The sequence below is a fragment of the Gallus gallus genome, chromosome 3, assembly GCF_016699485.2.
Source record: "Gallus gallus isolate bGalGal1 chromosome 3, bGalGal1.mat.broiler.GRCg7b, whole genome shotgun sequence".
Taxonomy (NCBI): domain Eukaryota; kingdom Metazoa; phylum Chordata; class Aves; order Galliformes; family Phasianidae; genus Gallus; species Gallus gallus.
In genome coordinates, this window is record NC_052534.1 from 87923736 (window position 1) to 87951552 (window position 27817).

Consider the following 27817-nt stretch of genomic DNA (forward strand, 5'->3'; position numbering starts at 1 on the left):
AATGACATGTGGGCACTACCTACACAGCTAGCTGAGTACGTGCGCCTCTTGGTCAAGTGACTGCTCTTTTCCTTGTGTTTTATCTTCATGACTCTTGTAACTACCTGCTCCTTTATTAGTTGCTCATCAGAAACACCTATTGACAGTGACAGCCATCTAGCAGTGCCACAGGGGGAAACCAGCTAGTATACTGTGGACGATCCCCAGGGCTTGTTATGTTCTAAGCTTGGGGCAATCGAAGCTTAGCAGCCAACTGATGACACCAAAGAAAAATGCATGTATTTCAAGTAACTAAGATAAGCAGCACTGACAAGAGTGGATTTTCACCAAATTTTCCCTCTGATATGCAGCACTGTGAGAGAGAAAAGCACGCTATCAACAACAGCATAGAAAACTTTCCAATGATTTAACATATGTTCTGTTTGGCTAGAAATAAAACATTTTGCTATCGCAGGACACCATCTGTTCTGCCTCTGGGGTAAGCACTGAACACTGAAGGGAGATATAAGAAGAGGAAATGCAGGAAAGTAACTGTTGTTAATATGAAATGCATGAAATTGGATTAGAAACAGGGGCAGTACCCTGCCTCCAGTCCTGCATGGGAGCATTTTGCCCTCGACAGCAGAAAGCAAAAGCACTCTTAAAAGTTACAGCAGTTGGTAACGTGATCATCCCTCAGAACAGAGTCAGTGTGTTCACACCAGTTCTGTGCTGAAGTCTCAAACCCGCAGCTTCACCCTGCCACTTTTTATAGTACCTACCAAGTAAGGAACTGCCAAGAAAACCCTGCCCGGAAGCCTTTTGCACAACAATCAAGTAATCAAAAGACTTAGACAAAGTTTTACCAACAGCATAAATCATCCGTGCTTCGCACAGAAGAAGAAACTGCCATATTCTGAACAGAGAGTTACTGAAATTCCAAGCCTGGTACTTTAGTCTGGTGTTTGATTTAAAGTGAACAGTAATCACATCTCACTTATCTCACTGATAAAGCATGTGGGACTGCCACAGTCAGCCTGGACAGAAGCCAAAGCAAACTCAAGCAGAACTGAGAATTTGCGTTGAGATGGCTGTCACAAAGGATGGCTGTTCATTCAAATCAAGAAACATTGGATCAGTTCGCTTCAAATCGCAGTAGAGACCTATTCATATTATAGTGTGCACGATGAATCACTACTAAATATGCATAGCATGGATATCTAGTTGGTTTTAGGGAAGGAAAAGGTGTGGTTCCTCACCTCCCCCAACCCCCAGAAAAAAAAAAATGTAGGCACATTTCCCTGCAATGCACATTGCCATCACTTCATCCAGGTTGACTTCAAGCAAAACACCGATGGACCTTCTACTCCAACTCTTTATCCTGTGCTAAAGCTCACCAACTCAGTTCTACTTACGGCTGTTCCAGCTGTTGCCCTCCTATCTGCATTCTCAAGCACTAGCAGCTATTTAGCCTGCTCTCTTTGCTTATCATTGCATAAGGAACAAGTTGGTTTAGTGAGGACAACTGTGTCTGCTGAGGCCCCTTGTCATCTCTGCTGCAGACACCTAGGATGGGCCGCTCATGGCTCAGCTTTTCACAGTCCTCAGCATTCTGTCTCTTCTCTCAGGACTACGATAGACCCGAGACGCACATAAATCCCCTGGTCGAGGACCTGTGGATGAAATGAGTTATCTAAATGCAGGGCATGATTTACGTTATGCCTGTCCTTGCTATCTTTCTGTCTGAATCCCTGATAATGTTTAATTGTCCCTCTTCTGAACTCCAGCCTCATCGATCCCGCTCTGATAACGAGGTCTGTGAAGTCCATCCTGAGCAAACACACTGATAGCATTTCCATCAGCACTCAGCAGTGAGGCTGACGGTGATGTCTTCACTTGTGAAAAACTTGCAGACCTTCTAACAAAACGCTTAGGAATCCAAGACTCAGTACATACGCAGCCCAAAATGACACTGGCCTGCCCCTAACTCCTCAATAAATGCTAAATGCTTGGTGATAAAACTACTCAGCAAATTTAAAACTCTTAAAATAAGCATGAACAAACAACCCGTTTGTTTACTTAGTTCTCCTGATAGGGTTATTCTGAAACAAAGCTTCCTATGCCATGACCTTGTTCTCATTTTCTGACTGATAAGAGCACAGCAGCCTCAGAGAGGTCAGGTGAGGAAAAGCAGCAGCAGATCAGGGAGTTGGTACCATGCTGCCAATGCCCAAACTCCCCAGCTTCACCTTCCCTCCTATGCTGGCCACATCCCAGGCAGGAAGAAAGGAACTTGCTCCCACACAGGGGTACCACTCGCCTTCCAGCAACTACCAGCCCTTGCGTTGGCATTCCCTGTACTCTGCTTCATCCCTTCTTGCATCTGAAGTTGCAGAGGCTGTTATTTATTTTTAAACTACCAGATTGAGTCTTAATTATTTAAGCATCTTCCAGATATAGAAAGCTGTTTTGGCTGTGAAAGTAACACTCGGTGCAATCACATCACATCAATAAACCATGGAAACAAATGTGTACACCTGTTGGGAAGCAACTTTATTTAAAGCACGTTAAAAAGTCAAGTTCAGATTTACAGACGTGAAAAGACCTAACGTTGGTCACATTTCAATAAGCACATGGCATTTTAGCTCGAGTGAGAAAAAAAATGGGACTTGCACCTAATCTCATTGACTTTGTTAGGAGCAAGATGGCTTTATCTCCCCTGAAACCAGTAACTAGGATCAAGAAATAAGGTAACACGACATTATGGTGTGGCCACAATGTCCAGTTTGGAGAAAGAATTTTTTTATGTCCCAATCTTAAATAAGGGTTTTGTTTTTTTCTGCTCACATTGGGCAAACAAGCAGTTAAAACCTTGCCTGATAGAACAGAGTGTCACCCTAAGGAACTGTTTGCACACTGAAGTCAAGCCAGGCCAGCCCTACATGCAACATGTTGCACAGGCTAAATGGCCATGGACATAGGACCAGTGAATTACTACAGAAGAGGAGCTACTGGCTGGCAAGGTTAGCTATCATTTGCATTGATAGCTTCATCTGTACGGCCTTTTCTTACAGTCCAAGGGAAAAAAGATCCTTACTCCTCCAGCTCTCTAAAATTGCTGACTGTGCAGTCCAGTGCTGCCTGTTGAGCACTAATTTCGATCTTGAATACAACTCAAGCAAAATGCTGTTCCATTCCTCTGCTTAGTGAAGCAAAGCTGCACTTTATTTATGTAACATTTTCATTAAATTAGCAAAGAGATGGAGCAAACTCTCAAAATAAAAAACGGAAAAAAAGACAGGGAAAAAGCCATCTCTCTTCCAGCATAAGAGAGTATGAACAGCAGCCTGACTGGAAAAGAATCATGGAATCATAGAATGGCCTGGGTTGAAAAGGACCACAATGATCAAGTTTCAACCACCCTGCTATGTGCAGGGTCGCCAAACACCAGGCCAGGCTGCCCAGAGCCACATCCAGCCTGGCCTCAAATGCCTCCAGCGACAGGGAAAGAAATGGGCTGCTGACTTAACTCTGGCCACAGTGACCCCCAGGCTCCCCACGGTTGCTTGGTATGGGCTGTCTGCATCCTGTGGAGGTATGGAACAGTCTGGGGTAGGTTCTTCACTGAATGTGCAGCCTGTTGGAGAGAAGCCAAAGAGAATATGTTAGAATTCCTTCCTCAGACATTTGACACTATCAGGACAGACTCAGAATATATATCCAAATTACACAGCAAAATCAGGGTTTCATTATATGATCAAGATAAGATCTCACCTTATTTACCACACACACCGCTTCCATTCAAATACGTTATGTTGCAAAGCCCTTTATTCCAAAGATTGCAAACAGATCAACAGAACCTACCTGTGACCTTTAATTTAGGCTTGTGGCTCACCTCATTATGGCAGTCTTTAATTACATTATCCCATATTGTTTTTCACTAGGATGGAAAATGCTCACTTAATGAGCAGCCTCTCAATATTTTGTATAATCCTCAGGAGTCAATGTGGAGGCTCAACTTGTTGGGCACAGCTGGAGGCAGCTGGACTCCCTGCCGGGCTCCCCATGGGCTCTCTGCATTGGGAGCCAAGTGCTGCCATCCCACCCTGTGCCCTTGAAGCCAGCCTGGTACCACAGAACCATAGAATAATTGAATCATTAAGGATGGATAAGACCTCTAAGATCATTTAGTCCAGCCATCAACTCATCCCCACCATGCACACTAACCATGTCCCTCAGTGCCACATCGACACACTTCTTGAACACCTCCAGGCACGGTGACTCCAGCACCACCCTAGGAAGCCCATTCCAGTGCCTCACTGCCCTTTCTGAGAAGAAATTTTTCCAAATATCCAACCTGAACCTTCTCTGGTGCCACTCAAGGCCATTTCATCTCATCCTATCACTGTTAACTGAGAGAAGAGGCTGACACCCATCCTCACCATAACCTCCTTTCAGGTAGTTGTAGAGAGCGATAAGGTCTCCCCTGAGCCTCCTCTTCTCCAGACTAAACAACCCCAGTTCCCTCAGGAGCTCCCCGTAAGATTTGTGCTCCAGACCCCGCACAGCTTCGTTGTCCTTCTCTGGACATGCTTCAGGGCCTCCATGTCCTTTTCATGGTGAGAGGCCCACAGCTGAACACAGCACTCGAGGTGCAGCCTCACCAGAGCTGAGTGCAGAGGGACAGTCACCTCCCTGCTCCTGCTAGCAAAGCTATGGCTGACAGAAGCCAGGATGCCATTGGCCTTCCTGGCCACCTGGGCACACTGCTAGCTCACGTTCAGCTGGCTGTTCCCCACATCCTTTGGCTCTGTGCAGCTTGCCAGCCACTCTGCCCCAAGCCTGTATGAACTCACGGGGTCCTTGCGATCACCAACCCACTCCATACCCACGAGGGCAACCCGGGCACCCACAAAATGGCGGCGCGACCGCTCCCAAACCTTCCACCGCAGCCAAGGCCTTCGCCGGCCATGACGTCATACCGGCCCCCCCTCCGCCCCCACAACTTCGCCACCCGCACCATCGTTACGTCACGATCAGCCCATGGGGGGCGGGACCGGGGGAGGACGCGGGGCGGTGGAGCCCCACCGCTCCGCCCCCGCCCCCGCCCCCGTCCCTGTCCCCGTCCCCGTCGCCCCGCAGCGTGCGAGAGCCGGCCGGTGCCGCCGCCGCCCGCAGCGCCGTCAGGTAGGGCCGCCGGGCTGGGGTGCGGTTGTCCGTGCCCGGGAGGAAGAGGAGGAGGAGGAGGAGGAGGAGGAGGAAGGACGTGGGGTGGTCGGTGCGGCGGCGGCTGGGCTGGAGGCGGCAGCCGTGCGGGGAGCTGTGGGCGGCGGGGGCTGAGCCGGGGTTTTTCCCCCCCAAATCGTCTCCCGCTTCTGGAAGAGCATGATGCAATCCGGCATTGCCATGGCTACTGCAGCTTCGCGACCCCCCCCCCGCCCCCCACGCCGCTCCGCGATGGGGAAGCGGGTCCTTGTCCGTGCGTGCTGTGCGGGGAGGGGGAGGGCGGAAAAAATAATTAAAGAAAAAAAAAAAAAAAAAGGAATTAAGAAACCAAACCAAACAAAACGTGGAATCAAAAGCGCTGGCGGCGGAGCTAACGGGAACGGCCGAGCCGCGGGGGCGGCGTCCGCGCTTTGTGCCCCGCGGAAGTGGATCGGAGCATCCCGAGCCCCGCGCGGGGCGGGGGCGCTGCCAGGCCGAGGGGGGGGGGGGGGCGTCGGGTGGGGCGGCGCGACGGGACGGGAGCGGGAGGCGGCCACGTGCCGTGGGATCTGCCACCAACTTCCCCGCGCCGCCGCGCTCCGTGTCGAGAGTGTGCCGTGCGGAGCCGTGGCGGGTGGGGGCTGCCTCCGGGGAGCTCCCCGTCCGCAGACAAAGGCGGCTCTGCGGGGCCGAGCGCTCCCGCCGGGCACCGCCGCTCGCTCGGCAGGACGGGCTCCGGCCGGACGCAGAAGACGGGTTGATGTATCGCTCCGGCACGGAGGTGCCGGCGGTGCCCCGGCGGCGCCGGATTCCCGCTCCGCGCGCCGAGCGCCTCTGTGGAAAACGCGGGCGGAGAGCTCGGCCCGGCTGCCGGGGACGGCGAGGAGGGAAAAACAACACGAGAAAAAGGCGCGGGTGCTGTTGTGTTTAGGATGCTTCCGAACAGGAAGTCTCGAAACCGCTCCGTGCAAACGACACACGCCCTGCAGCTGGAGCCAGGCCAGGGGGAGCTCGGGCTGCTCGGCGGGGCACGGCCCTTCGCCCAAGTCCGCTCCCGGGGTAAGGCAGAGCCCGGCCTGCCGCCGGCCCGCGGCCGCTTGAAGCCGGTGGCTCTGGGACGGAGGGCTGTGCCACCGGGACGCGGCGCGGATGCGGGTTGAGGGCAGAGAGGGAGGGGGTTGGTTTGTTTTTGATGCCGGGTCGTGAATAGCACCGGAGGGTTTTGTGATCTAACGCAGGTATTCCAGCCTAAGCCTGCCTCGTTCTTTTGCCCGAGGCTTTGTGGGAAGGGTTCACGGCTCGTGCTGGGTGCTGGCGTGCCCTCGCTGCCAGGAGCAGCAGCACAAACAGCGTCGGGGCTGTAAGCCTGCAGTGTACAGCATCATCTTCTACTATTCAGGAAGGAAGGCTGGAGCTTCTTCTGAAGCGTGCACGAATCTGGGCCGCAGGAATCATAATGTGTTGCCGGAGCAGCAGGTAACCAAAGCGTGTTCCAGAACGGGACCGTTTTGCTGCCTGGGGTGTCTGTGTTGGCAGACACAGATGAAGGGTTTCCCTTGAAACTTGTGTGCCTGTGCATGGCCGGGCTTGGCGTGCTGGAAGTCCCTGCCAGCTTTCTGCACGTGTCATAGAGCACTGCACCAAGGTTAGCAATGGGTTTGCCACATCAGAGATGCCAGCCGACAGGGCTCATGGGTCCAGGGCACTGTAAGACACGCCAGAATTTGGGACCTTGTGCTGGATGGTACCCTTGTGCAGGGTATGAACTACGTGAGTGATGCGTGATGGAAGCACTCGGGGGTTTCTTTGTCTGGTTTTTTGTCCGCAAAGAGCAGAGGAAATCATAAGTGAACTATAAGCTAAGGGGCATGGTTTTGGGGACATGGTTTCGTGGGTACAGTGGTGGTGAGTTGATGGTTGGGCTACACGGTCCTAGAGGTCTTTTCCAGCCTTAATAATTGTATGATGCTAAGCACCCAGGATTTTAGCATTCAAAGGCAATCAGAGCAGTCATGAAGTTAATGTGTCACAGCTTTGTCTTGCAAGTTCAGGAGGAGTTGCTGTGTTTGTCCCCCTGTGGTCATACTCATTTAAATAGCAATTACACTTTGTGTAGTTCGGCTTACTTTCTGTATCAGCAGTTGATTAAGTATTTTGGAATGAAACTCTTGTGTATCTGTAACGTAAATAGAGCATCATTAGGGGTATTTAGCTGATGTGCTGTTTGACCAACCCTTAAGGTATACTTAGTGCAGTATTTCAATAAGTTGTTGTCTTTACGTTTCTCAGCAAGAATTCCTCACTGCATTCCTTCCCCTTAGAACAGTCAGAGCTGAAATTAAATATTTTGAATTCTCTCATCTTATCTGTGCTTTCCACGTTGACCTTCGTTTTAGGCTGATTGTAAGAGGCGTTCACTTGGAGAAAATACAGTCAACAGAGCAACAACAGAAAAATCTGTCTGTCAGTTGGGAATAATGCTGTGTGTTTGGCAGGCTCCTGTACAGTAACTTCAATTGCTCGTTTCTTGTGCAGCTTTTTGGAAAGACTTTTGAAGGTTCTGATTTTTTGGACTCACATCTGACCATTGTAGGTTTCCAAACTGCTGCGGTGTTCCTGTTTGAGTGGTCACACGTGGAAAGCCCGGCACTGAGCTGTCAGTGAGCACGTTCTTTGTAAGTGCTGTTCTGCTGGTAACTGGTTACACGCTTTCACATAGCAAACAGACCTCATTCCTTTACCTTCCTCATTTTTGGGCCACAAACGTTGCAGCGTGAAACACTTCTGTGGCTGTAGAGCTCAAAATATCCACCAGGGTACAGCAATATGGCGATGCTCAAATACAAGAGTGATCTACAAGGCCCAAACAATTCCTGTCCTTGCCGTCTCCTACCTGTTTTCTACTGGTCTCAGCACTACTTGAAGGAGTGAGTCTCCGGAGCAGTGACTGTGCAGGAGAGCAGCTGGGAGGCCTTCCAGCTGTCACCATGCTGTCAGCCTGCTGCCTGGCCAAAGGTACCTGCCTCTGAGGCAAGAAGCCAAGCTGCCCTTGTCTTATGCAGAGTTGTCTGCTGGAGTGGGCAGTGCTGGAGAGGCTCCCTCAAGCCTGAAAAGCCTTTAGTTTCACTGCCGAAGAGCAGAAGCACATAGAATCATAGATGGTGTGGGTCAGAAGGGACCTTAAAGACAGTCCCTTTCCAACTCACCTGCCGTGGGCAGTGTTGCCAGCCAATGATCAGGCTGCCCAGGCCCTATCCGACCTGCATTGAACGCCTCCAGGGAATACTTCTGCCCATGGTGTGCTATCCTGAGATGTTTCACAGGCTGTTTCCTTTTTGAAGGTCCTGAATTCCGTTTGAGATTTGCCAGCTCTTTGTATAGGTCATGAAGACTCCTATTTATTCTGATGCTTTTTGCTATAAGCTTCCCTGAGCAACCAGTCTACTTGCTCTTTTTGTCTTCTTAATCTCTGTCCTCCTTCATTGCTGTATCTGGAATTGGCCTGATACGTGTGAGTACTTTTGAGGCTGTTGGCCTCAGCTCTAGCAGTAACATCCTCCTGCTTTTACAATGTACCAAATTATATCCTTCCAGGACATAACATATGCTTCTGAAAGCTGTATAATAGACTTCAGAAATTGATGCTTACTGTGTGCCACTCAGACTTCAAAACACTTCACAAAACTGACAGCAATCCTTGTAATCTGTAGCTGTTTTGTCATGTACAGTGTAGTCTCTAATTTGTTTTGTGATTCCTAAATGCATTAACAGCACACTGATTCCTGCACTTCAAAGGATTTATGCATGCTAGCATCAGAAACAGTTTTTCCCTTAGAGATTGCATACATTTGTCCACACCCAGAGAAATCAAGAGAAGAAGTAAGGAATTGTGTAGAAGTGAGGCTGTTTGAGATCTTACTTCCAGTTCAGTTGCTTTTCTTTGTTCAAATAAACAATCAAATCAGACAAATGCTGCCTTGAATCTTGCTATCAACGTACCTCTTGTAGTTGCAGTGGGCTGTATGCAGTGACTCTATTGAAACTGATTTTACTACCTAAGATGTACTGCCATGGTTTCTCTGTTTGTATTTTGGTGTTTGGGACACGTTATTGTATAGGGTAAATAAGAGCACAAGAGCAAACTTGCCCGAAGTATGTGACCTGTGAATGCTCTCCCAGTGCAGTCAACATGCTGACTTGTTATTTCCTCGCTGAGATGGTTGACTCACGCCGAGCACAAAGCACCAAGCGTCGAGGAAGGACGATGGCAGCTCAGTCAATTCCCTGACCAGGTGCACAACTCTACAGATGCGTGTTGCTCAGTGGAGCTGTCACTCCTCTAAGAGCAAATGAATCATGCTACTGATGCTGAGCTCGCTGTTGTAAACTAGGGTCGGGTCTCAGCATCCCAGTGCATCTGGATATATTGCATGCCTGTGTTAAAGCATTATTAGCTACATAGGTTATGCTTTGGTGATTCCTTCCTAATGGTATCTGTGAATTTACACTGTCATTTACACAGAGCAACTGTCCTTGTCCTGCTACCTCTTCCAAGTGCTCCTCTCTCCCTCTCGTGACCTTGACAAAACTGTTGTTATTCTTGCCAGCTGTATTTGCATTGACTGGAGGATAACTGCTTCCTTCCCCTGTGCAAATTGAGGCTCTCTGCTGTAAAAGAAATGCTATAGGCTTGAGTTCAAATAGCACACTGGTATTTAGAGAAGCTGTGTGCTGATAGATGTTTCTGTTGGCATCACGATTTTAGGGGTGTTACCAGTAACAGACCAAAACTAACAGGTTTTAAGTTGCACAATATGGTGTTTAAGCTTATTAGACTAAAAAACACATCACAGTATCCTATGGTTTTAGGCCATGTGTATAACTACTTAGTTCATAAACATGCAGATTTGCAGGTTGCAGGTGCCTGATTTCCCAATGCTTTTTTTGCTGTTGTTTTTTAGTACTGGTACAGACATGCAGGGGAGCATTTAGCATTGAGGCAGTCTGTGTGCTGACTCCCCCTCAGGAGTGCTGTTTCTATGCATGTAATTCAATCAGAAAGCTTCTCTTAACCTTCTCCTGAAGGATTACTTCTTGTTCCCAGCTGGTTTTTAGAAGTGTTGATCATCCCCTAGACAAACAGTCAGGAGAACCTTTGACTTAAAACAACACGAATTAAACCATTAACCAGTTAGCAGGGTGACATTCTTCAGTGTTTAACTCTGCCCTTTAAAAAACGAAGTTGGAGAAACCTTTCTGTGTGCTGAAGTTTAGCTTGTATGCCAGTTATGGTGTGTGGCACTTATCCTTGCCTAAATGCACTTATGTTCAGCTCGTTCATATGGTACTTACGTGCTTTGGAACTAGGCCTCCTGTGGGAGTTGTAGGACAACTGTGGGCAGAAGGACACAAAGCTGGATTTGGCTTTGAAGGACGCAGCCACAAGTTGTGTGTCATATCCCAGAACTGTAGGATCACAGGCTTGGGAGGGACCTTAAAGCCCATCCAGGGCTTTAAGTTCCACCTCCCTTGCCATAGGCAGGGCAGCCCCCCACCGGCTCCGGCTGTCCAGGGCCCCGGCTGTCCAGGGCCCCATCCAGCCTGGCCTTGAACACCTCCAGGGATGGGACATCCACAGATCTCTGGGCAGCTGTGCCGCTGCCTCACTGCCCTCTGAGTAACAAACATAGAATCAGTAAAATATATAGGATCTTAAAGTTGCATTTGTATGTGACAGTTACACTTGCATTTGTATGGATACGCTGTGATGCTGTGTGGATTGCAGGGTCGCAGCTGTTTATAGTGACATTCTGGACAGGCATCCCTATCGCCTTCTGCAGGAGCTTGAGAAGTAGTGTGGCTGCCATAGGACACATTCAGGGAGAGCACCAGAGATGTTATGAGTGGCAGACCCATTTTTTGATGATAGAGACAGAAGGCACCGGGTGAGTCAGTAAGGGTTGATGCATTTCAGAAATCTTACTGTTCTGTTAAAAATAGGGAGGAAAAAAAAAGCAATACAAGCGGTCATCCCAGAAAGGTTGCCACGTTTCAGTGTACATCGTGGCCCTGTTAATACAATAGCTGCTTAGAGGTAAAAGTTTTGCATAGATATAAGCCATTGTTAGAGCCAGTTGTTGCGTTGTGCCCCATACCAGGAGTTGACATGACTCTAGCTCTGTCTCCTGTTTTGCAGCCATTACCAGGTTCCCAAGTAATCCTGAAATGTCCGGGGGTCCTTGAGGCACCCCTCAGCCCTTGCTTCTCCTTGGTTGGCTTCCAAAACCCCTGACTTTGTTACCCGTCCTTCTGCCCTTTCAAAGCCATCGTCATCTACATTTGAAGCAAGCAAAGGCAAACTGCAAGCCTGAGGACGCCTCGTAGAACAAAAATAACATATTTTGATACTTTTTTATCTTCCATATTGATTTCTTGCTCTATCACCACTGCTAAGTGGTTGCATTATGATACAGGAAGGGATCACTAATGTTCTTTCCAGAGGTTTTGCATCATTTTTTCAAGTGCCCCACCTAATTGACTCGTTGCTTCTGGGTACAGTACAGAGCTCATTTAGGTAATGTATTCAAATATAAGCTCCAGTCGAGTAGCTGCAGAGCTATCGTGAACTTCGAGTCATGCAGGCTAAATGCTCCTTGGTTTTACAAAGCACACATCAGGCTCAAATGATGCGCAGGGTTGGGTATCAGTTGCACGTAGCACAGGTCTGTTCTCCGGGTGTTTGTCTGGGCTGGCTCCGTGCGCTAAAGCAGGTACTTAAACTTCACATGGAGCTTTGAGTCCTCAAGGACACGGTAGGTGAGGACACGGGGGTCTCACCAGGTTGTAGCCAACTTTTAGAGCGTGTGGAAAATGATCACCTGGGAGCAGTGTGTGTGCTTTTAGTGCTCTTTGTTGCCTTTGGAGGAGGTGGCTATAACCTACCTACAGCATTAAGGCTATAAGTGAGTTGCCAAATGCGTGCATGTGGTAGGTCATCAATACTGCTAAGGGCTTTTCTACCCTTCTTCCCCTTTCATTTTTCCTTTTCTCCCTTCTCTGTTTCTCTCCGCCTGTTTCCCAGCGTTGCCCTTTGGAAGCTGGCTCAGCAGCTCTTCTGGGGGGTTGTTCTGCAGAACGGGTGAGCGGAGCTGGGCTCTGTGCTGAGCCATCGGAGGAGTCCTGGCTGGGGTTGGCAGGTGAAGGACATGAGTGAGGCTGTGGGCTTGAGCACCGCACTTCCCCTGTCTGCATCGACAGGTCTGCCTCGTGGGGAGTGCCTTTCCGCTGTTGGTTTAGAGGAGGCACACCCGTGCGGGGGACTCATGTGCCACAGTGATAAAACATTATGGAACAACAATGTCCAATCACTGGGATCGTGTGTAGATATTTAAATAGGTCCATGAAAGAGGTATTTTGGACAAAAGAATTATTTGTTTTTAATGTAAATTAAAAATAGGCCCATGGTTGTGATGAGAGGCTGGGGGACAATTTTCACAGATCTGCTAACGTTAGGAAGTGGTAATATTATCTGAAGCATTCTGTGTTCTGCCCAGTCTGTACAAAACATACACAAAATAGAATAATAGAATCATAGAAAGGTTTGGGTTGGAAGAGACCTTTAAGATCATCTAGTTCCAACCGCCTGCTATAGGCAGGGGCACCTCCCATAGACCAGGTTGCTCACAGCCTGGCCTTGGATGCTTCCAGGGAGGGGGCATTCACATCCTCTCTGGAAATAGGTGCACCTCAGAGGGTAAAAATCTGGTTTTGCTTTCTGGGCAACTTGTTATATGTTACCGTTCATGTGCACAGAGTTCTACTGTGCTGGCTAAAGAGCTTCTCTTTTCCGTAGAGTTGGAAGAGTTCTACTAGAGTGGCTAATGAAACAAAACTTAATTCCTTCCCATCTTGCACTCCTGGCAAAAGATGAGTGCTTATAAAATACACTGTAAGATAGGCTTTCAATTTGTTGTAAGCAGAAAGGAAAAAGCTTCATTTTTCCATATACAAATCACTTTCTAATTATCTAGCAACGTGTTCTTCCTATGTAATGAATTTAATTATAAGATCTGAGTATTGAGTTGAACTGCTTGGAATTATCAGAAAATCAAAGTCACTGGCATTTCTTCTCAGGCTCCTGTACTCGAGGTTTGTCTCGAGCCACTACTGAGGACTTAATTATTGTTTCTTACAGTATAATATGCTTTAATACTGAGCATTAAGATGTACGGATGAGTATCTCCTCTGTCTTCCACAGTCCTCAGCTTCAGACTGACTAATGTGTTTTTGATCAGATTCACCCGATGCCCCGTGGTTTTAGCTTTTTATTTATCATTTTCTATTTCTCTCCACTGTTTCTGTTGGAATGTTCTTGCAGACTGAGCAAAGGTTGCCCCTTTGTGAAGAAGCCCATCCTTGGTCCCTGTCTGTGCAGTCTCTTGGTGGTCGGCTCCCCCCTCCTCCACCTCCCGTCCTGCTCTCACAGCTGGTTTGGATTGCGTCCATCCTTGCTTCTGCATTTTGCAGGACAGACACTGATGCATCTTAAAATCAGTCTTCTTTTGTATTGTGAACATCTCAGCCCTCTTTTATTGCTGCTTTTTACAGTGCAGTAATCTGTCAGTTCATGCTGTAGTGTTTATATTTATGATATCTCCGTAAGGTAGCTCTGTATGACTTTAGCATGTCCTGTATGACCTTCTGTGACTTTACCTACCACATTTTTCCTTGTGCTTTCCACCAGTTCCAGTATGTAAGATGCAGTGCGTACAACGCATTTTATTTTGGCCATGCTTGAATAGTATTTTATAATCCTGCCTTAAAAACAGAGGCATCTTTCTCCTTGTCCGTATTCTTTCTTTACCTTCCTTTTTTTTTTGCTGCAGCCTTCGTTTCTTGCCAAGTGGTGAGAAACAGGTAGTGGAATGGACATGGCCAAAAGCTCCTCGCTGCGTTGTTTCAGGGGGCTATCCTGAAACTGCTTTCTTGCTCCTGAGCGGGGCAGAGGCAGAGGTGCCCCTTGCATTTCTGTGCTGTCTTACTGGAGCAGGCGAGCTGTGAGGCAGAAGGTGCCTGTCTGCTACTGCCTGATAGGGAAAGGGATGGCTGTAGGGTGGAGGGAGGAAGCTCATCACCTTGATGAGTATCAGTGCTTTGTCCCTGTCTTTGGAACATTTACACCATGCTGAATTACAGTACTGACCCTGCCTTTGCCCTAAAGCTTTTGAAAGCATGAAAAACCTGCACCTTGGCTAGTGTTGCAGATGGGATTATACACTCCATTCGCAAGAGAGAAGCAGCATTGTGTTTTGTTGCTATAAGGTAGTGCTTTAACAAAACTTACACGACCTAACAAGGTTCGTGATGGCGAGGTCGCCTGCTTGTGTGCTAACTGGAGGACAGGGTCAGACAAGGCTGCTGGGGGGGGGCCCCGCTGCTGTGTCATGGGGTTGGAAGGGACCCCTTGGCCAACCATTTATATCTAAGGGATTATATGCACTGTCAGTCCTTTATATCACTCAATACCATAGCAAGCTAGCCAGCTATTAGCATATAGGAAGTCTCTCCATTTTTCGAGGAGCTCAGTGTTAGTCACTTACTGGTATCTGTCACAGATAAGGAGTCTCCACCTTGAGGAGTGACCTCATGAGGTGTTCCTGTGCTGGGGACAGATGCCAGCACACAGCTCACTGCCACACAAGCAGAGCTCCTCGGGGATTTGATGGGGATTACAGGGGGTCACCGTGCTCCATGTGGTCTGTGCCCGTAGCCCAAGAAGCTGATGGACCTGTGATAGAATTTGTCAGACCAGGTCCCAGATTTAAGGAAGCTCCCTGACCCCAATAGCTGTTTGCTTTGTTCCCACTCAATGTTGTTCAGTCCCTACCACTTAAGCATACTTGCCACAAGTGGTCGGTTTCAGTTTCACCTGGTTTTCTGCTATATGTCTCTTGCAAATATATTAATTGCAATGGATCCTGAGGCATGGTTTTTGTGTTATGTTGCAGAGTAATACCCCAAGGTCCCTCTTTTCTTTTCGTTTGAACAGTAGGTCTGGCTTCATATTCAGGAGCATTTATGGGAAACAAAGGATCATTTTCCTCTGGCTCGCTGTCATCGGGATCACCCCGGATATCCCCATCCCAATCTTCAGGGGATACTCTTAGTGTCCTGTAAGCTGTGCAGTGTTGGATGGGAGGAAGCCTACATAAGCATCATCTCAACCTTTTCTTCCAAATTTTTCCTTCTCTCCTTTTCCTCCTGTAATCGTTTCTGCAGTTGTTCAGCTTTTAAAGACTCCATAGCCTTAACAACTCCATAGCCTTCCTGTCCTCTATTTCTTCTCTAGGTCCTGTTTCTTTTTGCTTCTGTTCCCCTCTTCTCCATATGCAGCTTCTAACCAGGAACGTAGCATCTTGCAGAGAACTCCTTTCCTTTTCCATCTGTAGTGCAGCCCCTAGCTGCCTTTAGGAGCTCTTCAGTGACTTTCCAGTTATGCCAGTTGTCATGAGCCCACAGTGCTGAGGAGCTGGGGCTTGAGCTCACTCCGTGCCTCCTTATAAGCAGAGATACCACCTGCCATCTTGCTAACTGCACCATCTTGTTGTGGGGCGGATCATACACCTTACTCGTACAAGAGCAACAGCAATGTGTTTCATTGCTATAAGGTAGTGAACTAAAAAAGCTCATGCAACTTAGTAAGGTTTTTGTTGGCCAGGTCACCGGGTTGGATACGGGATAGAGAATGGGCTCAACCCTATAGCTGGGTTTTTAGTGCAGGTGGTTTCTTCATTAGATGAGATTTTAATGGCAAGAGGATTTCCCTTGCACCAGGAATATGCGGTGTCTTGTCGAAAGAACGGAGCAGCAACATTTTGGAGGAAACAAAATCATTGTGCTGGTATTCCCTGTGGGGTTTCTGCAGGTGCCTGGGTTTTTTATATTGTGAACTTGTGGAAGATGGTCTGGCAGCTGCCAGATGTGTGGACAGTGCTTTTTATTTCTCGAGTAGTCTTCTTGAAGTCCATAGAAGGAGCCAGTGGTGTGATCACACTGAGCCTTACCACTGTTATCTTCTCAGCTGGTTGGTCTTCCTCGCCCAAAAGCAAACAAGAAGGAGCTGCAGTGCTTGCATCCCAATGCATTAGTATTTAGAAAATCAGGTTATCTATACACAGAAATGCATTCTTTTCTAGTTTATCCCGGAGTCAGGCCTACGTTCCAGCAGCCCTTGTTGGGCTGACCTGGTGCCCCACACCACATGCACCTCACTGACTTAGCACCGCACTCTGGGGGCACAGCCGGTGCAGAGTCTCACACAGGTACAGCCCCAAAGCCCTTTGGGATCTCCCAGGCTTTTCAGCTCTCAGCTTCTGCAGCAGAAATGCCACCAGCTGGCTGCCTGTTGGCTTTTTTTGGCAAATCTGTGAATGGAATGCTGCCAGGTACCCGCGTTAAACAGGAAGGGAAAGGAGTGGGAGAGATGGGAACGAGGCATCTGTGAGAAATCTCCTGTGTCCCCTTCCTCTGCTGCTGTACTGTGTCATCTTCGCTTCTGGCACGGCTTGTCAGTCCTAGGCAGGAAAAAATCCATCTTGTTTTCCATAGAAGTGTTTTATTTCCTTTATCTCGTGGAAAAGATAGTGAGTTCTGAATGCTTAAAGGGCAGTTGCTTTTCTGAACTATGAACTCTGCATTTACACCATTTTGAAGGCGAGAGAGATAGAAACAAGCCTGTGTTTTGTGAGAGTCAATCATTTCATCAAGGAAAGAAAAGATTCTTGAATGCATCGACCACACCAGGAAGGCCTTTACAGATAACCCAGGGTTTGATAGCTGCAGGGTTTTGTTCTGAGCAGCGTAATGTTGTGGCCTAACAGTTGCATCTCAACAAAGCTTTTTCCTCTATTCTCCCTGTTACTTTGCACACCATTCTGAGAGCTGCTTTAGCACCTTCTTCCACTCAAAGCTGTTCATACCTGCCGGGCTTTTTGATAGCACAACTGCATGCAGTTGGATGTTGTGTTGAAGGACGTGGTTTAGTGAGAACCATTGGTGATGGGTGAATGGTTGGACTGGATGATCCTGTGGGTCTTTTCCAACCTTTGTGATTCTGTGGTTCTATGATTCAGTGGACAGTGCTGCCAGTGCAGCTGCAGCCATGCAGCATTAGCTCACTTCACTTCTCCACTATGCTTACTGGAAATAAGAGCAAGCACACAAATAAATAACATGCAGTGACTTGCCTAAAGTTGTCTTGTGGAGATTAATTTTTGTCTGTTTTCCCAAGCACGAATGGTCCTCCAAAACATATCATTTACCCATCTGAACACGGACTGTAGTTACATGGCTTAACGGGGCTTTTTGATTTTGGTTTTGTGTGCTCTGTTGTCCTTGTACTCATCAGTATTGCACGGTGTAGCTTTATTTTTGTGTCTGTCACCCTCTTGTTCATGATCTTCCTCTAATTTCTTGGCTTTTTGGTGATCACTGCATCTAGTCGCCCCCTGGACCCTCGGTAATCTCTTCATCTCCAATCCTGCTAGCTGTGCTCTGAGCTCTTTGCTTAGTGCAGTGTTTCGTGTCTGCAGTAAAGTCTCACATACTGCTATAGGGCAGGCTTCAAGCTTTTACATATCAAGCTAATAAGTGCAAAGAAAATAATTCAGAATTACAGAGTCCTGTGCTTTGTTTCACTCTTGAGATGTCCGCTGGCTGACCAAGTCGGTGTGGCTGCTGTGGGGTGCTGAGGGAGATGATGGCTCACGTGGCGGAGCAGCTTCACTTAAAACTCTTTGCATTGCTACTCACTGTGTTTTTAGTGTTTGTTTCTTTGTTTCTTAATATGCAGTTATGAAATGTGACTCGTTTTATGTTTGTTTGTGTATAAAGAAAGAATAAGCTGGAGCTCAGTGTTGAAGCTGCACAGTGCCCCTGAACTCTACTTTCAGTACTGGGTGCTGGTGGTGGTCACTCAAGACCAGTCTTCTCTGTACTTTGGACATTGTTGGCTGTGGTCTCAGCAACCCTGTTACTAGAAAATAACTTCACTGTGTATTGCTGATACAGCTCAGTGTTTGTGCATGTCAGGGTTTCAGCCTTATGACCAAGATAGCTCATGAAAATAGGCTTCAGGGACCAGACCTTTATTTTCTCCTGCGGATTTAAGAAGTTGACTCAAGGATGAGTACAGTCCGAGATGAGAGGAGCTGCTTTATTAATGGAGAAGATTATTAATGGCCTCAAGCTGTGCCAGGGAAGGTTCAGGCTGGACGTTAGGAAATACTGCTTCTCTGAAAGGGTGGTCAGGCACTGGAATGGGCTGCCCAGAGAGGTGGTGGAGTCACCGACCCTGGAGGTGTTCAAGGAACGTTTGGATGTTGTGCTGAGGGACATGGTTTGGCGGGAACCATTGGTGGTGGGTGAATGGTTGGACTGGGTGATCCTGTGGGTCTTTTCCAACCTTGGTGATTCTATGATTCTATAAGAGTTTTGCAGTCCTTGTTACAGGTGGCACTCGAATGATGGGATATAAAAGCTGTGGCCCTTGGCACTTAGCTCCTGGCTCCTCCTTGCTGTCACATCTCCTTAGCTTCCCACGCTGCTTGTTGCTGGCTTGCAACAAACAAAACTCAGCTAGCAGTATTTTCTCAACTGCAAAGCCAGATAAGCTGTTGGGGAAAAATAAAAAGAGAGCTTCACATTAAAAAAGCAGCTGTTTACCAAATACTTGTATGCTGTGTGGGGAGGAGGGGTTTGGAGCAAAGCTGTATAGAAAATGCTGCGCTTCAGCAGTACGTCCAAAATAGTCAGCCTGTAACTATTGTGCCTCGCATCCATGTATATATTCTCCATTTCCATCCAGCCTGGTTTGATACACATCTATCCACTCTCCTGCTTTATTTCCCATTTTTAAAGAATCAGTTCCTTAATAGCCAAGAGGTGGTTGGTTGTCCTGTGTCCTCGCACGTTTTGAAGCTGTGTGCTGTTCCAAGCAGAGCAATTGAATAACCCTGCGTGCTTTGCCTTTTCTTCTTCCTCGTCTTATTTCTGTAAATACTTTTGCAACGCGCACGCTATGACTCCAGCACCACGTTACAAGCTGGCAGCTGCCATGAGCGGTTCTGTGGTTACTGGATAACACGAGCAGTGGCCGGGCAAAGGATACTGCATTGAACGCTCGATTCCTGGAAAATGCATACTGTTGCAAAAAGCATTTTACCGTAGCACCAAAGGATACTGGATTCTCTGCTGCTAATTGGCACTTTGCAGCATGGAGAAACTATTATTTCTAGCTGGATGCATCCTTCTGGGCTTAAGAGGGGACGGTACACCCCTATTTCACCTGTTCTCAGCAATTCCATGGGAATGTTTGTTTGGTTGCTTCCAGCTTGTTCTTCCCTCTTGGCTGTCATCCTCAATGCCCTCCCTAAGGCTAAAGTTATCCTGTGGCGTAGCACCAACCATTGACTGCAAGGGGTTGAAATGCATATGAATGTTCTAATCCTGGGACATTCAGATCCTAATTCAAGCTAAATTGAGCTAGTTGTGATGTGCTGAGAATGTGATTTAAATCAGGGATCTAAGATTTGTCTTACCTCATCTATTTGATGATGATTAGATTTAATGAGGTGTGGGGCATGAAGGACAATTAACTATTCCATTTTGCTGTACTCTTCTTATATTTGTTTCTATCCTGTTAAACACTTTGATTACCACAGTTGTACTTCATTGTAAAGGCAGTCACTGCCGAAGGATTTGGCGAGGCGTGGCAGGAATGGCAGGAAAAAGTAATAGCGTGAAGTCATCCCCCTAATTATCTGGGCAAAGCTCTCCCTTACCCCTTCATTTTCACATTTTTTGAAGTATCATTGAGGTTAAACTGCTTGAGTCTGGCTTCTCCTTTTTGTCCTTTGGGTTTTTTTTTTTTACACTTCCCTGAGTTACGTGCAAATAATTTCTTTCTAAGCTTCCTTACATTTGTGCTGATGGAGAGCATGAAAGCTCAGTACGGTGAGTCCTGGCGAGTCAGCAGCAGACGGGATGATTTACCACCAACGCAAGTTGGGCCGAAAATCTGCAATGCTTTGCTGGAGATACAGTTGCAAACTGAAGTTTAAAAATAGTTTATTGCATTAAATAATAATAAAAAAAAAAAGAGCAAAATCTGCAGCACTCACACTTCCTATGGCTTCCCGTAAAACAAGCGTACCTGTGATTTCATATCAAGTGGACTATGCGTTGTTCTATACTTCATGTCAGTGCTAACAGAAAGCATGCTTAAGGTCTACAAGGGTGTTCAGAAAGGGAGAGAAAGGGAATCTGGTGGCAAGTTGGAAGACAAAGAAAATGTATGCGAGTGAAGGATTTGGAAATGCGAAGAAGAAACTGGACTGCTTTGGCAAATGGGCAGTAAAATGTTGCCAGTTTTGGTTATTGATGCTGTCTTCCCGTTATCAAGCAGATGAGCTCTTGCAAACAGCAGTGTGATGGTTGTATTTGGATGAGGGACCATTGCTATTTTTGGAGGAGAGAAAAGAGGAGCTACCTCCGCAGTGGTGAGGACTGGGGAACATCAACTAGAAAACATCACTCAAGATTTTCAAAATCAAGTGCCTAAAATTAGGCTTTGAAGTCCTAATTTAAGAACTGAGAGAGTGGCTGATTTCCAAGAATGCAGAGCAGCCAGGCCTGACTGTGTGTTGCGCTCAGAAGTCAGAACAATTATTTAGATGTCTATTTTAGGATTTTTTTTGAGCTCGACTTGAGGCACTTAGATTTGATAAATGGGATCTGTTATTTCAGGGAGTTCTGGAGAAGAAGGATAAAAGCTGAAGCCTCCTGCTTAAGGAGAACGGGCTCCTACTGTATTGAGCATTCAGCCCAAATTGTTTTGTTGCTGTTGTTCGGTTTGTTGACAAAAGGGCACAAGCCTTCAGGTTTTACTGACTGGTTGTTGGAACTGGAAACTGAAATTTGGACCTGGAAAACAAAGGAAAAAAAAAATCAACAAGAAAATGTGACCAAGAATTCTTAAATCAACTTTTGGCATAAAACCTCCAAAATGTGTTTTCTGTTGAAAGCGTAGGAGAAGAATTTCCCTTGAATGGAATGAGCTAGTAAAACACTTCAGTATTTAGCAGCTCTTTAGTCATGATGTTCATTAGAAGGGCAAGTTCCCACTGCTGCATGAGAAACACTGACACATTAATAAAACATCCTGAGAAAAAAACACATCTGAGTGTAGCCTTTGGCCTGTGCTTTCAGCTGCCAAGGATCACTTGTGCCCAAGCTGAGCATCGCAATAGCATTCCAGTTTTTCCACCTGCACTGTATTGAGTATGTGTGTGAAGTGCTATAAATAGACAAAGCACACAACCCATTCTGTAGATGTCTAAAACCCCTATTTAGATAAGTCCAGAGGACTTGTGAAGAAACTAATATTCTTATGATAGGCTTTGATCTGGTTGGAGCAACGTGAAACTATAGCCTTTGTTATGTTTGTGTTGCGGACTTGGAAGGCCAGTAATTCAAAGGGCCTGGGAACGGTTGTATGAAAATCAGAGTTCCCTGGAATTGCCTAATAGCTTTAAAAGTACGAGAAGGGTCAAGAACGTCATCTCTCGATTTGTTTGTTACTTCTTTGATACAGTGCTCGCTACTACAAGAAGGTGAAGGCTTAGTTAAAGTCATCTCTACTCTGTGCTTCCTGTTAATATCTTCTGTCCTCCTAGGATAGAGGCTTCGTGCTCTTCTCTACTCTGGTTACAATCCTCCCCATAGAATCTCTACTTCAGTGTGCTCATCCTGGGCCTGTTAGTGCCTCATGCAGCTTGCCTCGGCCAGGGCAGGTGATGCTGTGCAAGTAGCTGCAGCAGCCAAGGCCACAGCCCCTTGCCTGCCAGCTTTAAACTTCATCTCCTTTTCAGAAATCAATGGTTGTCTGCATTTTCTATTGCTTTACAAAGTGTTCTTGTAACATACAATCTGTAGTGGGTACTTTATAGCCCAGCAATACCCTATCTCTGCTTATAGCATGCAAGCCATAGAAGAGGTTGAATATAAGCCAAGGAAACAGACATTGGGTACTTTGAAATGACAACCGGGAATGATGACACATCTCTTCCTGGTATGAACAAATCAGCAGTGTTCATGTTTCTTTTTTTCTTTCTTTCTTCTGGGAGTGGAAAGATGTTTATGTTTTCACTGGGACTGAGTTTCTTCCATCATCTGATGAGACCTTCGTCCTTCCGTCTCTCCCAGCTTGTTAGCAGTTCTGGTTTCTGCTGGACTTTTGTGGCATAACACAAAGTGGTATCTCATGGCCTTCATGTGTGCCAATGGCTTCTATCCAATGCTGGTAGTAGCCTCACAGTGCCCTGAAATAAGACTTTTAATATATTGGTCACCTGGGAGTGGGTAGATGCCTGAGTTCTTCAGAGTTCTGATCAGACATCTGGCAATTTCATATATGGCATTAGCTTGTCTTAATACTTGTAAAGAATTTCACAGTAACAGTAGCAGAAATGGATCTGGGTACATCACAGACTTCTTTTTTGCTAGAAGCCTTAATGGCTTTTTTAATGGATTTCCAAACTCTGCTCACTTACCATTCTAAAAATGATAGGGAAAGAGTAAGAAAGAGCTGTTTTCATTCTGCTGAACGTAATTGATAAAGTCAAGTAATGAGGATGGATCCTTTCTTCATTTATGAAGATCATTCTTGACCTTGATGAGGCTTATTTGGGAGCACTACCGTGACTTTTCTGTGTACTAGGAGAGCAATTAAAATACAATGCATTTTTCAGAGTGTAGTGGAGGTCTGGTTTCTGTCCTTTAGTGGGAATACCCATAAATTCCGAGGAATCCTCTGTGTGCCTATATGGAAGATTCTCCAGCATCTGTAAAAATCAGTTTTTTTGTTTTATTTTGCTTACAACACCGGATCCTTGTTTTCCTAGATTAAATATTTGGACCTTAAGGAGTAAAGCCTATTGTAGGTCCTGAACCTGAGCACTCCTAGATTCTGATCCAGCCTGCCCTGGTGTTCTGGGGTCCTACTGCACCAATAAAATATGGTAGCAGAGAGGATGGTTCATTTCCTGTCCGCTGTAGGAAGGCAAGTTAGAGAAAATGATGTATATGAAAATACCTGTTTTAGAAAGCAGAGGGTGACATAATTGGGTAATTGTCTTTCTCACTTCAGGTACCAGTGGTGCCTTGCTGTGGTATATGACTCCTCGGTAAAGGAGCACTGTAGTTATCTATTCATGTATACGGTGAGCTGCAGGATTTATTTGCAGTATTAGGAAACCTGCTGTCACAGTGTTTCAAATAGCAACTGGTTTAATTTTTTCTGGAAGTTGATATTCCTCTGAATTGGGAAACTATTCTAATTAAAAAAGAACCCTTGTAGTTGCTGCAGTTGAAGCAGTGTTTAATGTTGTGCAGTTGTTGGCAGCAGACTTGATGCATTTTCACATGACCCCCCTCTGGAACAAAAGCAGATTGTTTCACTCTGTTTTTGTATTATACAAATGAGTTCCTTTTGAAACAATTTCTTTTTTTTTTCCTGCAAATTCTGGAAATTGACACCAGGTGTAGTTCTTCCTCCACTGTGCCTCTTACGGTATGCTGTATAATAACCGTGGAACAAAAGCTACCTGGGGCAGCAGCCCTCCTAGGTGAGACCTCTGCAAAAAGCCTCCTTTTGGGAGTGAGTTCTTACAGTTTTATGTAAGGATTAAACATGGAGTTTCCTTTCTTTCCTTCTTTGCTATATATAGCTTGGTGTGATTTGTTTCTACTTTCTGAGTTGTTTTCATATCTGAATTTTCTTTCAATGTCCAGCAAAAAAATAATAAATAGTAAGTCAGTTATGAATTGAGCTCAGTTTGTGTAACAAATCCTTGGTTTTGAATCAAACTCTACCATCTCAGGTATTCCCCTTCATAGCGTGAAGCTGAAGTTAGAAGCAAGTTATGGTTTATCAGATGAATGTGTAACTAAATGGTTATTGGATCAAAGGAGCAACTGATAAACTAAGTGAGGGTTTCAGACAACAAAATAAATAATCAGCTGCAGAGTGAGCACTTTTCCTCTGGGGATATTTAATAGCTAACTGGTTAAAGAATGAAGCTTGCTCTGGATCATTTTCTTACTTTTCCTTGGAAATCGGGTACTTATTTCTAAAACTCTTCCTGATGTTCATGCTTCTGATAGCGTAGCCTTCTCAGTTAGATGTCAGTGCTCCTAGGATACCAGCGTGCCACTAAGCACACATAAATTGTGTCGTAATTGGTGCTGCAAAGCAATTTAAAAGTGTATGTTCTTGTGAAGTGGATACTTATTTGGACCAGACTTCTTCAAAATTCTGAATGGGGAAATAAAACTGCCATGAATCTAGACTACAAAAGACTTTTGACTTTCCTCGTTATTTTAATTGAGTTCTTGTTTTTTGGGCTTTGGTTTTTTCTTACAGTGACCAGATTTCAGGGAAGTTTCTGTGTCTTTGTGTAGTTCAAAACATTAGAAATGGCTTTGTGTGCACAGATTAATAAAGTCCTCTCCTCTGTGTCCCTGAAAATGCAGTGGGTAAAGATGGGCTTGGGGCACAGCCAGAAATCCTCTACGAGCGCTGGAGCCTCAAAGTTACAATGTGGTGGAAAGGATGTGGGATTATACAGAACAACAAGTGATGTAAATACATTCTTGTCCATTTAATTCTCCTGGTGTCGTGGGAAGTAGAAGCTGAAATGAAATTGAGGCCCTGCCAGTCCTGCAAACAGCCAAGGAGGTGGAGTGGGCCCCAGCCCTGCTTGGGGGTGTGCATGAGGCCCTGCACACCGCATCTCCTTGGTATCCTGTTCTCTGTTCTGCTGCCCTCAGGAGAAATTGAGGCGTCAGTGCCAGCTGACCTATTTATTTAACTTGTGTCAATCAGAAATATCTTAAAGGCGGTGTTCTAACAGGTAAAAGTAAGATGTTTCCTTAGCTAGGGAAAAACAAAAACCCAAAAACAAACAAGATGAACTTCTTTGTTGTTAGCAATATACGAACTTGAAAACTTGCATAGTGGTTTCATTTTTCACTGTGTGTTGACTTCTTATGGGTCGCTGGTATTATTTCCGTGTAACTAAAAATTGCTGTTAATGTGAGTACTTAAGGGGAGAGAAACATCAAGAGGTGAAAATTATCCTGCTGAAAAAGGGCAAAATTATTTTAATGAAAGCTCTGTACAGGTATTATAATTTGAAGAAATTGGAAGGAATTTCGCGTAGAAAGGAGAAAATGGTGTGTGTATATATTTAAGGCAAAAAGAAAGCTTCTTCTTATAAGAATTACATGAGTGTCTCAGGGGGGGCTACACAGATGAAGGAGGGTCTGGAGGACGAGAGGTGTGAGGAGCACTGAGGTCCCTCGGTGCGCTCAGCCCAGAGCAGAGGAGCTGAGGGGAGGCCTCATGGCGGCTGCAGTTCCTCACAGGGAGAGGAGGGGCAGCGCTGAGCTCTGCTCTCTGTGACAGCAACAGGGCCCGAGGGAACGGCGTGGAGCTGTCAGGGGAGGGGCAGCCGGGGTTAGGGACAGGGTCTGCACCAGAGGGCAGTGGGCATGGAACAGGTTGCCTGCCCAGGGCAGTGTGCGCGGCCCTGAGCGGATGGAGCTCAAGGAGCATTTGGACAGCACTCTCAGACAGAGTTTGAATTTTGAGTGTTTCTGTGTGGAGCCGGGAGCTGGACTCCAGATCCTTATGGGTCCCTCCTCTGTCTGAGGGGTGTTAACTTCGTAATAGTTTGCCACTAAGGAAGTTGTGGAAATGAAGATCTTCACGCTGTGAATTGCCGTATTTTCCTTCCTTGCCTGTGCAACACTCTGTTATTCCATAGCTGCTCATCTGTTAGTTTTGTGGGCTATTAATCACAGCTGTAATCAGTCACCTATTCACAAAGTGATAGCCAGTTTTCACATTTTTTCTTCCCTTCCTCCTCCCCGGTGAATGTTGCCAACTATTTGGAGTTCTTTGTTAAAATAGCTTCATAGTATTTATTTGGGAATTTCAATGTTGCCGTTTTTTTCAAGGTCTAACCCTCCTCCTTGTAGAGTGATCTTGCAAATTATCGTCCGATATTTATACTCTTAAAATACTGAACTAGAAAGAACTTCGGGTCAATCTGAACTTATTGTTTTAAACCTCTGTGTTTCTGTATCTGTGATTAAATGCACGTCTTTACAGCTGTGGCTCTCTGTCACTAGAATACGTTTTCTGTACTTGATACAATCTAATAATGTCGAGTATCTGTCTGCAATTTTTGTATATTAGTATTTTATTTGTTAACCCAAGCAGTTGGTATTCAGAAAATTAAACTGTTTCTGTGCAATAAAAAATAACTAACTTTCTCTTCATTCTTCCATTTTACCAGATTGTAGAATGGAACGTCTGGATAAAACAATCAATAGCTACCTGGATGTTTGGCTTGGACCCAGAGGTAGGCTTTTTCAGAAAATAAAATAGTATAACTGATTCAAAAGAACACACACTAGAGCATAAGAAAGAACACTGATAGCAACCTGACTTTGGAAAGCGATCATTTTTCTTAGTATCCATGGAGCAACATAATGTGTGGTTCTCTAAGAAATTAAGAATGTCTCAGAGCATGTTCTCTTCTGACCTGGAGAGCTGCTTTTTTTCAGCTACAGCAGTCAGAGATGCTGTTCTCTTTACTAGCAGTTACATGCCAGCGTTAGCCTCAATGACCTACTTGTCTCGCTCAGGTCTTCACAGGTTGTCTTAGAAGTTAATCATAGGGTGTATTGGGAAAAAAAATCTTGTTGGAATTTGCATTTGATGAAATAAAAATACTCTTACCCTCATAATTGAAGCTGCTTACTTTGCTTTCACTGAAATTAAATATATATATATATATATATTTTTTTAGAATGCATTTCTTCTTCAAAACCATTCTTTTTAAAGGAACAGTGGTTTTGGTAGGTAGTTCACGGGAAAAAGTTCACAAGTGGAGAGCAGAAATCTTGCTCAGTATGAAGGAAGAGGCATTAACAGCAGAGAAGTCCGTGTCCTTGTGTGAGGGCTTTCATCCAGGCTTCATGTGATCCCATAACTGGTGTGCATAGTTAACCCATGTGGTGTTGCTCAATGCTTGTTTTCCCTATTCCAGTAGCGTACTTCCTGCTGCTACCTACCCTCTTTCTCTGTCCAAGTGAAGCTCCCGCTGTTGCCTCGCAGGATGAGGTCCATCAGGGAGTTACTGCTCTGCTGTGGATTGGGCCTCTGATCCTTCAGAGAGTGCTTTCTGCTTGCTCTTGATTTGCTTGGTGCCCTGGCTGCACTCACCTTCATGCTAAACCTGTTCAGATTAGTCAGGATGTTGTGATATGACGTACTGTCCATGCTTGCACATATATTTGCCATAATTTGAAAATGAAGGCAGTAAAATCCAAACGATTCCCAGGCTTTCTTAGCCATTTCCCAGCCTATGTTTTAAGGCCTTGTTTCTTACATTCAGCTTCCACATTTGACTCCTTTACAAAGAAGACACTGCTGGTTTATGCTGCTTTGGCAAGCGTGGCTTCTATCCTTTAGACAGGGCTCAGGTGAAGGTAATTAAATGCTGTG

At 45.9% G+C, this 27817-nt stretch overlaps 1 protein-coding gene across 6 annotated transcripts in view; it reads left to right on the plus strand.

Annotated features, from left to right (window-relative positions):
* The first annotated feature begins 5103 nt into the window (after window positions 1–5103).
* The window catches only part of ELOVL5 (ELOVL fatty acid elongase 5), a 37644-nt gene continuing 14930 nt past the window's right edge, over window positions 5104–27817 (plus strand). Inside the window, exons 1-3 of one of the 6 annotated variants that reach the window (XM_046939002.1) lie at window positions 6152–6243; window positions 7778–7859; window positions 26604–26669. In XM_046939002.1, the coding sequence (XP_046794958.1) occupies window positions 26612–26669 (58 nt within the window). In that variant the 5' untranslated portion in view covers window positions 6152–6243; window positions 7778–7859; window positions 26604–26611. Of the gene's footprint in view, window positions 6661–6691; window positions 6830–7777; window positions 7860–12346; window positions 26263–26603; window positions 26670–27817 lie in introns of those variants that run through there. The other 5 variants (XM_015284840.4, NM_001199197.2, XM_046939003.1 and 2 more) reach the window with 5 other exon arrangements.